The sequence below is a fragment of the Periplaneta americana genome, chromosome 4 (assembly GCF_040183065.1).
Source record: "Periplaneta americana isolate PAMFEO1 chromosome 4, P.americana_PAMFEO1_priV1, whole genome shotgun sequence".
In the NCBI taxonomy this organism is placed as follows: domain Eukaryota; kingdom Metazoa; phylum Arthropoda; class Insecta; order Blattodea; family Blattidae; genus Periplaneta; species Periplaneta americana.
The window spans coordinates 170,545,162-170,560,974 of record NC_091120.1 but is presented as its reverse complement, the minus strand read 5'-3'; the positions used below and the strand labels follow the sequence as shown (position 1 = coordinate 170,560,974).

At 34.9% G+C, this 15,813-nt stretch overlaps 1 protein-coding gene across 1 annotated transcript in view; it reads left to right on the top strand.

The window, feature by feature from the left end:
- The window catches only part of LOC138698421 (nose resistant to fluoxetine protein 6-like), a 99,131-nt gene that overhangs the window by 45,555 nt on the left and 37,763 nt on the right, over nucleotides 1-15,813 (top strand). Inside the window, exon 3 of the mRNA XM_069824310.1 lies at nucleotides 13,362-13,573. Coding sequence (XP_069680411.1) covers nucleotides 13,362-13,573 — 212 coding nt within the window. The remainder of the gene's footprint in view (nucleotides 1-13,361; nucleotides 13,574-15,813) is intronic.

Sequence of the window (15,813 nt, the reverse complement as noted above, 5' to 3'; positions counted from 1 at the left end):
TGTTAATCTTTGCAACGAGCTCTTCTCCCCTTGCTATCTCCGTTTGATATACTTTCTCCTTCATGCAGCCCCAGAGAAAGAAGTTAAATGGTGTTAGGTCTGGGGACCAGGCTGGCCAGGCAATGGGACCGCCCCTTCCAATTCATCTACCTGGAAAATTATGATCTAACCATTGGCGTACTGGAAGTCTGAAATATGCTGAAGCACCGTCTAGTTGATACCATAGTTGCCTAGTTGTTCTAGATTTATTAGCCGATTACTGGAAGTTAGTGAAAATTGAAGATACTAATAATTAATTAAAATCAATATTAATATTAATACACAGTAGTTATTTTATATATTGCGTAGTGCTGTAGTAGTTTGGCTGATTGTCAAATTCTTCAAAATGACATTAATTCAATTGAAAATGGAATGAAAATTAATCAGTCCAAAACTTTAGCTATTTTCTTCTCACGAAAAACTACCTCCCAAAAATTTAATTATTCTCTTAGTAATGTCATAATTACTAGGAAAGATAGTATTAGAGATCTTGGTGTCTTACTTGATTCTAAATTATATTTCCATGATCATGTGCAATATATTTATACCCATTCATTAAGAATGCTTGGTCTAATTAGATCTATAACTTATTCTATTTCTTTTCCTATGTGTTTATTAATTTTTTCACTATACATTGGTCAGATCCAAGCTTGAATATGCATCTGTTGTATGGAACTCCTGCTGGCCTCACGCCCACATGTCGAAGCAGAGGTGGACGATCATCCAACCAGAATGGAGGTATCGTGTGGTTAGCACGATGATCCCCCCAGCCGTTATAGCTGGTATTCGCAACCGGATTTTGCTACCTATCGTAGCTCCCCAAGTGCATCACGATACTGGGTGGGCACCGGTCCCATACACTGGCCGAAATTTCATGAGAAAATTTCTTCCCCCATGAGGACTCGAACCAGCGCGCATTCCGTAACGCGAGTCCTAGGCAGGATGCCTTAGACCGCGACGCCACGGCGCGGGACGGAGAATATTCAAAGAAAATTTATTTCCTTGTGTTCTTATAGATTTTTACCTAATTCTGATGATTATAAATATAAGGTTAACTGCAAATATTTTAATTGCTGTAGTTTATTTGCCAGACGTCAAGATCTTGATTATTTATTTTTTTGTAAAGCCTTAAGGGTGATATTGATTGTGAATCTTTCCTAAGCAATATCAGTCTTCGTATTCCTTCTAAGGGTTTAAGATTTTATAAAATGTTTTACAATAGAAATTCTAAATCTCTCTCTCCGGTCTGCAGATGTATAAAATATGATAATTTGTCATAGGAGGAAATTCAACCCACGGCCATGACTTCAAGAAATGCATGGTGCACTTTCCTCATACCACGATTTGCTCAAAACCTGTTCATGATCATTCATACCTCATGCGTGGCAGAGTCATTAACCTACGAAGAAAAACCTAGTGCCCAGTACACGAACCACTGCCACAGTAGGCATTTGTTCTTTATCACTGTAACAGTGTTGGTGTTTCTTTAGGAAGTCTCTGATAAGAAAGATCACGATTGACTGCTGTTGCTGCCAGCTTCGCGATACAGAGTTACCCGTACTGTATTTTAAATTTACAGTGCGTTTCTATTTGAAATATTTTGATTGTCCATACAAGTAAGTACTAACGAATATTGTCTGTATTGTCATGTTAAGTAATACTGTATATAAACATGTAGAAACATTATGTTATATTTCCAAAAATAACTGAAAGAAATGTGTTTAAAAAAATAACATAAATAAAGAAAAATCACACTGTAATTACTTACCGATAAACCATAAAATATCTGTTTGTTCAAACGTAAAATTATTACTCTTCTTATAAATATTATATTGTTAACGTGACGGCTAATCTCATTTCATTGTGTAGTTCAAAACAATTCATGTAAAACTGTTCTAACAATAAACATAATAATCCGGCGACTTTATTTTTAAAATGTGTCAGTACTGAGGACTAACGAAATATCAAAAAGCCTACCAACAATAACATTAGGTTAATTTTCAAGAAAAAGGGCGCACTTTCTCATCAAACTGAAACATAACTAGGTTAGGTTAGCCTTGTAATTTCGTTTTTGTGAGGAAAGTTACGCGAAAAATAGCGAAAATGTATATTATTATTATTATTATTATTATTATTATTATTATTATTATTATTATTATTATTATTATTACATGTATTTGTAATGCATTTCATTAATGTCTATTTTCGATATGCGGAGTGAATGACGTATAAATACCGAAACACAAGTATGACCACATCCGGGTTCAAATAAAACGTGCATAAAAACATTAAGAACTATTTAAAGGTCTAACGTAACCCGAACCAAGGAATTCAGTATGTTTACAAAATATTAATTACAACAGGCATGTGATGTCAAACGATAATATACTTATAACCGAGGAATGATGATTTATCGGTACCTGTTCCATATTAAGAAAACAGATAATGTGCTTTGTCTGTAAGAGCGTCAGACTGTTGCATTGTAAGCCTTACGGCGTATTCCGAATCTCACCGGACCGGTGGACAACAATGACGTCATGCTGCAGCAAAATAGGAACAAAACTGCTGGAAGGTTCAATAGGTCACATGGCGGCTGTACAAGTTGTTGTCGGGTAAGTGGAAACTGCACACCGCTTTTCGAGGGACCCACTAATCCTACCCGGATACTGCACACTGATTCACGAGGGTTTTACTAATCTTACCCGGAAACTGCACAATTTACAAAATATGTTTCTTTTGCATTTGGCTGACTTTACATTTAAACTTCAGTTACTTCCTTCAGTGCTTTCCAGTTTAATAATATAAGTCTCAGTTTGTATGTCCAAAAGTTGATTCACGAATTTATACAATGAAAGATTACTACTGTAAAAACAGAAATTAAAATGCTTGTGAAATGATTCACAGCCATTTGTTGTGCGAGAGGTCGATGCAGTCAGGGCTACACATACAGTAGGAGAGAAAATTTTATCTTCGGAGATGTACGTTTCTAGTAGGCTAAACAATCTGCAAATTTCTCAAGTCTAGTACCTATCGGTTTTACCTCAACCAGTTCCACAGCGAAGAAATCCCCACTTCTTGTTATTGAAAAGAACGAAATCTTCGCTTCGTTGAGTAATAAAGTTTAAATGACTCAGTCTGTCATGAACTTCGGGTTGCGATTTAGGTAGAATAGGTTGAAGGTCCCTCCACGATTTTCATGTTATCTTTTATTCGAGATATGTCACGCACTTTTAGGTTTTCTGTAGGCAAGATTTGACAAACAGCGTGAAATATTTTTGGTGACTTCAACAATATCGATGGCTTTTCTTTTCATAGCTGCATTAATTATTTGGCGATTTAATATACTAATGCCCACCACATGTTATGCCTACCGCGTTATCTAATAACTTCCACATTTTTCAGCAAGCTATAAATTTTCGCATTGCGTTTTCTAACACAACACCTCCACATTACTTCATAGTTTTTCAATTCCTTGGTTTTATCAAATTTACAGTCGTCATATACCAGTACTAAATTACCCCGTTCACTTTCAGATGTAAACAGACGCTCCATTTCGAACAAAATTTAAACAGTTTGGTAAATTAAAACTATCTACAGTATTGGCAAAGCAGGTAGAAAATATTTTGGAGTGCAGTTTCTATATGGCCGTAATCCAGGTAGAAAATGTTGGTGTGCAGTTCCTATATGACCGAAATCCAGGTAGAAAATTTTGGTGTGCAGTTTCCGATGCACGGTTGTTGTCTGTTCTACGCTAGCAAGATTTTGCGAAATTTCCGTACTCTCGTTCAAAGAAAAGAGAGCATAAACAATTTATTTCTCGAACCAGTAGTAATACTGTCATCCTCTGAGGAGTTTAGTGCTGAGAGGAATGCGGTTCCGACTAGTCTAGCGCGGTACTGGAGTGGGAGGGAACAGTGACAGCGGCAGTCTGGAAGAAAGTACAATCGTACTGAAAACATTCGCCCAATTTACGAGAGCAGTATGCCTATTAGTTTTCTAACGTATTTTTGGCGAGATAGAGATACAACCATTCGTACTTACGTGTTCAGAGAAGGAAAGTATTGTAGAATATTTTATTTATTTATTTACTTATTTATTTATTTAGTCTATTATTTATTTATTATGGTGAAGTTAAGGCCATCACACCATCAGAAATACAAATACAATAAAATAAATAAACATAAAAATCATAATAAAACTACAATAATATAAATTAAAAGAAGAATCATACTATAAAATTTAGTGATTAGTAGAATTGAATTAAATTTGTAAAGTAATCAATTTAAAAAAAAATAATAATAATATTAAACTGCACCCCATTGATGGTAACCCTTACGGACACAGTAGGCCTATATCCTCAAAAAATTATTATACATATGTAAACATAGATATTAAGTTTAAAAAAAAGGGAAACAAAGAAAAGGGCGTGAAAAATTACAATTACTATTATTGTGGCACCATGTGATTAATTAGGATTTGGCAGGATTTTTTTAACACAATTATCATAATGTCATCCCTCAGAGATGTTGGCAGAGCAAACTGCCGTCGAAATTCTTCGAAAAAAGCTGGTGTAGTCCCTCGAGCACCTATGAGCAAGCCGCATACCTCAACGTGAATTAAGGCATATTTCAGCTTGAAATAGTTGATTGTAGGCTCATAGATTGACTTCTTCTCAAGGTGGACCTCGACTAACTGATGACATTCTACTTCAAAACGTATCGTGGGGTCCACAATGATGCCCTGTTTAGTGTCAGCATTGTACGCTAAAATATCTACTCGTCTCGTTGACCCATTTTTCACAGCATGTTTCCTTAAAAATGACTTGTAACGGTGAAATATTTAATATGAGTCATTCATATAATATTAACATAGCTAACATCAGGGAGATGTTTGAGCAAAAATTGCAAATATATTTAATATATTTATAACAAGATCACATAGGCCTAGGTAAACAATATGTACCGGTATATGAAATATTCACACACTACTACAAAGTGAAGACTGCATATTTTTGGACGATTAATACTTCCCACTCCGCTCGGCTCGGCTTGGCTGTAGCAACAAAAGAATCTACCTGCAATCCAACCCCGCACCGATGGCAAGAATACCTCAGGTCCCAGCACTAAACTCGTCGGAGGAAGACAGTAACTGGTCCGTTGACATGTTCGCTCATGAGCCATTAACATATTGTTTTTACGTTGTGCTCATTACAAATAATAGGCTACAGCAGAACCAAAGCAGAACACACCGCCATGACACAACAATGAACGATGTCATTCGTCTGCTAATTCCCGCCCTATATAAGAACCAATCAGATTCACTGATGGCGGCTGATTCAGATTTCCACCACCTCTGCAAGCTGATGAAACCGGTGCGACACCGGTGGAGCATCAGTGACGTCATCGTTGAAATTCGGAACACTGTGATGCCATCAGATTGCTCAGCGCTGAGGTTCGGAATACGCTCAAACCTTAGCCATGTCATTCTAATTGATTGTACAGCTTAGGACAAAAAAAAAAAACTTGCTGCTGTCTTGTACTTGAGAAAGTTGTCAATCACCAACTTCTGCTCACTTCGTTTCCAGCGGGTTTACATGTGAGCGTTTCCGTGGGAAAATTGGTCTCATCTCTTGGACTAATATGTTACTCTTACCGTTACCTTTTTTTTTTTTTTAGTACTGTATCACTCAATGAGGCAGTTGCCATAAACATTGCCGTAGCTCATAACAAAAAAGCTAAACATGGAAGTTGAAAGCTTTCAACGTTCAAGGTAATAGGCTACTGATAATGGTTCGAATCCTAATGACTAACCACTATTTATTTATATATTTACTTACTTATTTATTTATTTGTTTATTTATAGGTTAAGGGTGTTTGGGAATAAGATGCTTAGGAAAATATTTGGGGCTAAGAGGAATGAAGTTACAGGAGAATGGAGTAAGTTACTCAACGTAGAACTGCAAGCATTTTATTCTCCGTTAGGAACATTAAATGCAGATGTTTAAGATGGGCAGGACATGTAGCACGTATGGGTGAATCCAGAAAGGCATATAGAGTGTTAATTGGGAGGCCGGAAGGAAAAAAGGCTTTGGGGAAGGCCGAGACTTAGATGGGAGGATAATAATTGAATTAAAATAGTTTTGAAGGATGTGTGATATGATGGTAGGGTCTGGATTAATCTTGCTCAGGATAGGAATCGATGGTGGGCTTATGTGAGGGAGGCATTGAATCTCCGGGTTCTCTAAAAGCTATTGGTATTAATTAATTAATTAATTAATTAATTAATTTATTTATTTATTCATTCATTCATTCATTTATAAAATTAATTAATGAATTAATTAATTTATTTATTTAGGCTATTCATTCATGTATTATTCATTATTTATTTATTTATTTATTTATTTATTTAAGGTTTACTCTTCTTTTCTAATACGTTAATTATGTAGCCTTTGGTCATTCATTTCTGAAATATACGAGTAATACGCATAACTCAATATTATAACATTATCGTACTGTAACTTGCAAAAACAAGACATTATGTCCTTATCTCGTCGTATTTTGTCCCATAAAGCAGGCGATTTAATACTTCGATGTATTGATTTCGTGAAAAGAGTAGACACCATACATTTATAAGAAGATACAGAGTGGAATGGGACCGATGCACCTACATTTAATAGGTGATTCTACATGTTCAGTATACCTAACAAAACTTTTATTACACTTTTTCTTCAATGAAGCACCGTTAGGCAGGAAAAAAAAAAAATAGTCTTTGGCCAATGTTTGCAGCGCTCTATTGCGGTAATGGTCCGAGAGAAATGACTGATTGCTATACAAGCTGATAGGGAAAAATAATCTGGCCGTTAATGTCTCGAATATTTTTTTTTTTTTTTTTTGCATATCAAACCGTTTAGCCATAAATTTAAATTGAATAATGGCGAAAATCATTTAAATAAATTTAATCTTACAACGCAGTGCATTGTTCCGCGTCATCGACCGATTACAGCAGAGGGGAAGGGGAAGGTATGGAATGCAGGCCGCGTTTGTTATAGTTATTTGCTGTAGCCGTGATATTGCCAAATGCTTCATAGAAACATAACGATTTCCTCTAAAACGGTGAATGGTAGAGAAAAATAGTATATTATGTAACGAGCCTATAATGGTAGTAATTAAGAGCGTCTTAATTACCATTATAGGCAAGTTTCATACGACTTTTTATGCTCGACCATATTTCTAACTTGAAATTATTCATAAGTACTCATGTTATGGTTATGTAAGTGAGGAGCGGAACTGACCTGAATTGTGAGATGTGCGCAGACGCGAAAGTCTTGATTTTTTCCGAGGCACGAATGTCATTGACCTTGATATAATATAGAGAATAACATGAACATTAGGCTTGATATAACCTGGAAATTGATTTAGAATTGAAAAACGAGATGACAAATTGAATTTTTTTGAATATTATTTACAATTAACGCTAATTATTATAGTAACAGAACATAACCTTCTGCGACAGTATTGGATTTCCAGCCTCCGTGACTTTTCGCTAATTGTCTTTCGATTGCATATCCGAGAATAATCGATACTTGCGGTTTCATAATGGTACAATGATTATTTCTCATTGGCTGAACAACTGAATTATAATGAATAGGTGTACTTTAATGAGGTGCATTAAAGGGCTACTACCAGGTGTATAATTACTACATTTCGGCATGGTCGAGCATAAACTTATTTAGATTTTACAAATCTCACGTCATGATCTATTACAAGTTTCATTTTGGTGCATAGGTTACCATCCAATTTGTGTATTAGAAACAAATTAAAATAGGGTAATATTTCCCGTTTTTAAATAAAGATATAAACCCCAAGATAGTCACGAAGTATTTTCACGATATTTTAAAAATTATTTAAAACAAGGTCATATTTGCCGTTTTTATTAAGGAGATGAGAGAGAAGGAGGGACAGAGAGGAGCTGCTGAGATTCGAACACTTCACGTTTTGTTTCATGTTAACTATCACATCGGTTTTCTAATCACTTGCGCCATGTGAATAGTTGTAAAATTGCTGTCACGAGTACATTTTATCTGTTCTCGTTAGACATACATTATGTATTCCGGTACGGTAAAAGCAGATGACTATATGCATCCGACAAGGAAAACTCAGTATGCAGAAACCAGCGAGCGTGACTGTCTCGCGCAGATGACGTATGCTGCCGTTTCCAGCATGATCTCACGCTTACTGCAGGCGGGTAAGAGGGGGTATAGCATGCGCGAGGAGACCGAGTTGAGTTTTCCTTGTAGGGTACCTATAATGTGAATCATGCTTACCTAGCAGAAATATTCCGATTACAAGATAAAATTTGTTCCATCGATACAAAATCCTACAACCACACACAAAAAAAAAACTGTTTAATTGGTCACAAAAAACATTTCTAACGTGTCAATTATATTTTGTCCATTGAATAAGCACAAAAACCACACAGAAAATTTGCAGGCCAGATACCACAATCGAAAACCAATAAGTGGTACATTAAAATTACATTCTTTCATTCCGTTGTCAAAAACTGAAGATTTAGTAAAACAGTTTTCTTTCGAGAAAGAATGAAAATTTAAAGTGTAGTGTGAATGATAACAAACGTTTAAAAAGCATAATGTACAAATATTTGAAGATATCATAATAAGTAAATTAGCAGTGTTTCCTCGAGTGACCTGATCCGTACTGGATGTAAATGTTGCAACGTTCACTCGATCATCCAGCGCCGATAAACCTCCCAGCGCGCTTCAACGCTTCCCGTCCACTGCTGCTGCACCGACCGCTACACATTGCGTCGTAAGTAATTAAATTTCCATTAAACTATTGGAGATCCCATTCTGATTTTTTCTGGAATTATTAAGAATACTTCAGTGCACCTAGTATGCATTTTTTTAGATTTTTAATAGGGCTATTTCACATTGATATCTGACTTTTAAGAACTGAATCATAAAATAATATGTGTAATAATTATATTAAAATTAGTTAGTAAATATTTAACAAAAGACGGTACTTTAAGCTTTTAAATGCATTTTTTCAAAAAAATTCGAACATCAATATCCTCAGAAATATGACGCTTTAAATGTTGCATTGTGCGACATTTTTAACGAATTTTAACATGCAATATTTTAAAAACATGTGGACTTAGGAGGAAATAAAAATACACTTGTTGGTTTATTAGACCCTAGAGTTGGTAAAAAAAATATATAAACGCAATCAGAAATATGAAGGTCAAAATTTGTATAATTTTGTGCGATTTTACGTGGAATGGCTCATCGGCAAGTCTTTCTGTACTAAGCTGTATATTTAAATTATGTGTACATAATTTAAAAAACGTACGGTACAGTTACCTTACAGATAATTGAGAAGGTTATTCTATTATTATGTTGGTGATGATGATGATAATTAGGTGGCAGATTTCTATGACCTAAAATAATAAGATATATGCATGGATTTATGACCTAAAAACATAAAAATATGACCAATAAAATTCGAAATATGACTTTATCAGTAATACATGTATGGGCTGTTCCATCTCAAATCGACCAAAATATAGAGAAAATTGACCTTGCAATTTTTAAATACAATGAAACTTTTTCTGTCTGTAGACAACTGTGATACAATGCTTTGTGCAAAGTTTGAGGCATCAGAACTTCATAGTGTTTAAATTTAAAATATTTAAATGTATCGTATTTTCATAAAATTAGCAACTTTAAACTGTTGTGGCTCCGAAACCCTTTCACACAATGACCAAAATCATGGTTTATTTTGATGCTGAAAAGTTAAAGTTTATATTGACATATAAACAGTTTTTCTTACTTTTTATGGAAATGAAGAAATTTATATTTTTCTTCACTTAGACGTCTTTGCCCACGAAAAAAATATTTTTAAAATATATGGTTAGATTCCGCATTGAAAGTACAAATAAACACATATTTTTTACTGGTGCAACGTTGATAAGAAAGTATTGAAAATATCAAATAAAGAAAATAAATAGTACGCGCGTGAGCTAACCAGCTGACTGTGAGGCGGGAGCTAGCCGAGGGATGCAAGCCCAGGAGACATAAACACGTGATGTTGCGTCTAGTAGCGCATAGCTAGGCTAGCTTTATCACATGTTTTCATAAACACAGGAGTAAAATGACGCCCAATGCTCGCTTATCTTCACTCTCGGCCAGTGCGTGCGGTACTGAGTCGTTAAAGTCCAGGCGTGTGAAAATAATTTATTCAATACCTTCGAAACTTATTGCCGAGCCACTAAGCAAACAATGCCGAATCCCTCTTAATAATGCAAGGTTTTTTTCTCAATATTTTTTTACATTTTTACAAATGGGCAAAAAATCTAAAAGTAAGTAAAATCAGATTATCTCTCTCTCTGTATACAATAAAAATAAGGATTACTTCTTATCATAACCTACCAAATGTCAGCTTCAAAATGAGCTCTCGTTCAATGTTCTGCAGTAAATGGTTCCAGAGTTCTGAGCGCTGAAAGAGGCTTGTTTTTATAAAATACGCTAAATTTGCCGCTCAACAATACGAAAACCGTTTGACTTTCGATAGTATATTTTTGCAAATGCACTCTCCTCATCACCATGTGCAAATAGGGAAAAAATTAGGGTATTAAAAAATGCGAGGTTTTTTACTGATCGATTTCATTTGGAATAGCCCGTATGTTAGATTTTTTTTAATTCTCTGCATTATACATTGATTAAAATACAATTTCCAACCAATTGGATGTTATATTTAAGCAAATTACTTCAAATGTCCCCTGTCTATAGAATAGGAACACAATACAACTTTCAGTTTCTTCAACAGGATTCTGCAAAATAGCATGGACCCTGTAAAAGGGGGACATTTTAATTATTCCATTTGCTGAAAACACGGCCTCGCAGACATTTAAGAATTAATTTACATTAAGCATACGAAAGTATTTTCAAAATTATACGACATTGTGCATAACCAGCTGGATTGTTGCAATTGATGGCAACATGCATTTTAAGGTTGTCAAATGAAAACCCTCTCCTGTTGACACTGAATATTGTCTTATAGCGAGAGAAACTTCTTTCCACATCAACTTTCTTAGTTTTACATTTCTCCGAAAATATATGTAGGTATTTTAGAGCTATTCTGAAAAACTTTCATAGTATTACATTTTACCACGGCTCGTTATGGTTTGAATGAATGCATTAAATATGAGAAATGCACAAAATATAACATTATGACGCGAATTTTTACTAAATATGCTATAAAACTTAAAACATGTCTAAATATTAGTTTTGTCGATCGATCAAAATATTTAATCGATTAACTATTTGAATTTAATCGATTAATCGATACAGTAATCGAGTTTTGATTGATTTGAAAAAATGTTTTAATATACTGTAACACAAAATTAGAGTTAAATTTAACTTGTGTTCGGTGATAAGCATAAGTATTAAATGTTGTATATTTATTATATTGTATCGTTATATTACAAAACAATTATTTTAATTACTTACCAACATATTTATTGTGAGGTTTATAATTTGTGTCAATTTCTTCGGAAATTTTGAGACAAACATAAATAACAAAAAGTATGAAGACTCACCAAGTTAATGTGCATTCACATGCTCCGAATTAAGTGCCGCTCTACGTTTAGTAATAATGTTTCCTGCATTACTAAACACGAAAAACTTTTTTTCTGTCAGGCACTTCTCCACGATCGTTCAATTTAAATTCAAACGTTTCACCGAGTTTACCTCTCAAATTCTCATACGACATAATGAAGTTTACACTTTTCACAAACCACAGAAAACTGATTCTTTTTCTTTATCAAACTAAAGACACAACTACAAATTCAGTACAGAAACTGCAACTGCAAAGTACAGCGGTCGAAACAGAAGACTGGCCCCTATTGTAATCGAATTACCAGATTTAAGAAAGAGATCACTTGTTACGATCACTTGCACACAGTGTAGACATGGCTATTTTATATTGGATGAGGGGGACGAATCCCAGAAAAGTATGTATTTCATATGCTAGGAAGGTGAGTTGACAACAAGGTGGAAGTTTTCTTGGAAAACCATAAAGCTTAATAAGGATTTCGCATTGTGTTTCAACTTTCAATAGAGGTAGACGAGGTCACTGTCCTCATATCTCCATCTCTTTCTGAAGTGTTTGTGCAAAGATTTTCCCTACTCTACCTAGTTTACAGTTAGAAAATAACAGTACTATTGTGCTTTTAGGTAAGCAATTTCCGAGAGAGAAATATTGTCGGAATTTTTAGTATGAGTTTGTATTAACAAAATAATAATTAATATCAACTACAACCGATTAATTTTAATCGACTCGATTATTCGATTAAATATTTTTGATCGATTAATCTTACAACAAAAATTAATCGATCAAACCCCACAACACTACTAAATATATATACAGTTATTCCCAAAATAAAACCTTAATATGCAGTTTGGTACAAAATATGCTACAAAATTAAAAACAGTCCAAAAATATGCATTTGGAGCATGTATGTCCAATAAAAACCCTTCCATTTTCTTCAGAATGCTTGGAATTAAGTTTAAATCAGTCTCAAAACCCTAACAATCCCATAGGAAAAAATATGGCATGTCATAGAAACCGCCCCCTTAATAATAATAATAATAATAATAATAATAATAATAATAATAATAATAATAATAATAATAATAATAATAATAATAGAAAAAAAGGTAAGGTAAAGGTATCCCCGTAACATGCCATGAAGGCACTTGGGGGGACATGGAGGTAGAGCTCCACGCTTTCCATGACCTCGGCACTAGAATGAGGTGGTGTGGTCGGCACCACGCTCTGACCGCCTTTACCCCCGGTACTCAATTTTATAGGAGGCTGAGTGAACCTCGGGGCCGTTTAATAATAAAATATCAACTTGGCACAGTAAATTTATTTTCCTGCTCCTGTTTGACAATCAGTTTTTTGCCTTCCAGAATATGCCCCATCCCGAGATCTATAAATGCATGCGAATTATTTAAACCTGCCCTTACTCATTCTTTGTAGACTTTTATATCTTTAGTCGCCGTATTTAAAGACGTGGTACCAGCTACTATACTTCGTTCCATAATGTCTGTAATGTCTGACAGAAGATGTACTGTAAATATTACCGACAGAAGAGGAGAGCAGTATAATTGCTATTCAACCAATGGCAGAGGTCTCATTCCACACTTAACTTGAAATTGGGCGGTCTGAAGAGTTCTACTCATGCCCAGTTTCGCGACGTGGATTTATATTGCACTTGTGACTCAAGCCTGGTTTGTTCTCCAGGGAGTGTCGTGGACCAGTCCTCGCAGCGCCCTCTACACCTGGGCATTTTGCGTACCATCCAGCTGCTCGGCGTCTGACGTAGAGAGCGCCCTGAACAACGCCCTCGCACCGCTCAACCAGCCGGATCGCATCGAAGTCATGGTGAACGTGGGGGACGCAGACTGCCACGGCGAGACCTCGGCAGAGATCACAGGCGTCGACATTGGTATGATGTGAGTATTCGTTAGGCAAATAATGTATCATAAAAACGTAGAAATACGTCTATAATGCCTCTCTCCATTTAAAAGTTCGCTCATCAATAACTTCCCAACCGTTACATTTCGGACATAGGTATATCAGGTTAAATCGATGCAGATTAATCCAAACTACATTATTCTGACGTATTTTGCATTCCTTCTGAGACACCCTGTATATATTATTCGGGAAGGAGGGGAAATCAATTCATCTCAAACTAGACTTCCCAGGTACAATTTAAATTACTGTATGAATTATATTTCTTCTTTTCAATAATTTATAATTTAAACTTATATTTAAAATGGTAGGTACAGTTCAGAATTTGAGATCAGTACATTTTCAACTTTAACATAAAATACGAGTAACTGGTGACTAAAACAAGTGTATAATAAAGTAGATATAGTATCATTCTATAATATATTATATCTGTCGAATTATCCACATTTAATGAAGTTTAAGTTTCAATGTTTAGCAGCTCATACAGTTTCGAAAATTTCTTCGTTGGTACAGGCCGAGAAAATGACTGTCGGATGGCAATTTGACTTCAGTTTTGAGACTTGAATACGAATGCAATAATTCCGAATATTGAAAAAATAGTTTCGACGAAAATAAAAAAAAATTCTGGCGATGGTGTTTCTAAAGCAGCGTTTTTCAACCTTTATCAACACGTGGCACACTAAAGGTGTAATTTAAAATAGCGCGGCACATTCATATAGTCTAAACTAGTGTTTCCCAACTAGTGGGGAATTTTTAGGGTTTTTAGGGTTTTAGGAGGGAATGTTGACTTGTTCTCCGTTCGCTGAATGTTGACTTACGTTACTATTTTTTTCACCTTTATTTTCCAAATTTTTGCTACGACAACCTTTAATATTTTCATTTTCCAGCGGCACATCAACTGATCATTTGCGGCACACTATTGAAGGGTTCAGAACCATAGTGGGCCAAGCGCCATTTACTAAAACCATAGAAAACCAGGGTTAAAATGAAGTTATTACCATAATTCAATGGAAATATATAGCAAGTAATAATATAAAGTATACATTAAAACTAAATGATATGTCAATCTTCATTAAACTATGGTATTCACTTAACTTTAACCCTTGATTTCCCCGTTTTTAATAAATGGCGCTTGGCCCACTATGGCTCTGGACCTTTCAATTTAAAGATTTTCTTTTTTGCATTAGGTGTTCTGAGTTTTCTTGGAGGGATACGTGAAAGTATCAAAGTTGTGATGTAATAGATATTAATTTTATGCTTATTGTATCTACAGTATATGAAAAGAAAGTTTATTTTTAATGAAAAAATAATTAGTTTACACATAATTAACTTTTATATTATAACTATTATGTTATATTTGCTATCTGTTTACATGTATTTGCATATTAAAGAGTTAGTATATATATTCAGAAATTTAATAACTAAAATTATTGTATAACAATAACAATAATAGTAATTTATTACTGCCTTTATTCGATGTATGTATGTACACAGAGAGTTAAGAAAAGGTATCTAATGTTTTAAGAGGTGCTAATATGTTGTATACAGAGAGTTAAGAAAAAGTATCTAATGTTTTAAGAGGTGCTAATATGTATCAAAACAAGAAAATAATGCCTAATAAACATGGGTTCTACAATACATACCTTCTGAGATCTGAACACTTGTTCATAGGAGGTGCTCAATTTCACGTCCATTCTTGGCAATGCATTCCTCTGCCCTTTGGCAGTAAGGAATCACGCACTCTTTGAAATTTGTTGTTAATACGTTAATAAGAAAGTCCTGATTACGAGCCCCAGTTAATCTCTGTGTAGCACGTATGGCCCTATTAATCTATCGCCAAGAACGCCTGCCCATACGTTGATTGAAAATCGGTGCTGATGCCTTGTTTCTTCGACTGCATGGCAATTTTCATCAGCCTACACATGCTGATTACGAAATTCACAACACCATCTCTGCTTAACCCCCGCTCGTATCCGCTACCAAACTTTTGTTTTCAGTATTCCTTGCGACGTATCATTATTCCATGCCAGGGGTGTCAGCTACAGTATGATTATCTGGAGTGCGCTGTATTGTAAGGCAGAGAAATGCATTGCCATGAATGGACGTCACATTGAGCACCTCCTATGATTTTTATTTTATTGGGTTATTTTACGACGCTGCATCAACATCTAGGTTATTTAGCGTCTGAATGAAATGAAGGTGATAATGCCGGTGAAATGAG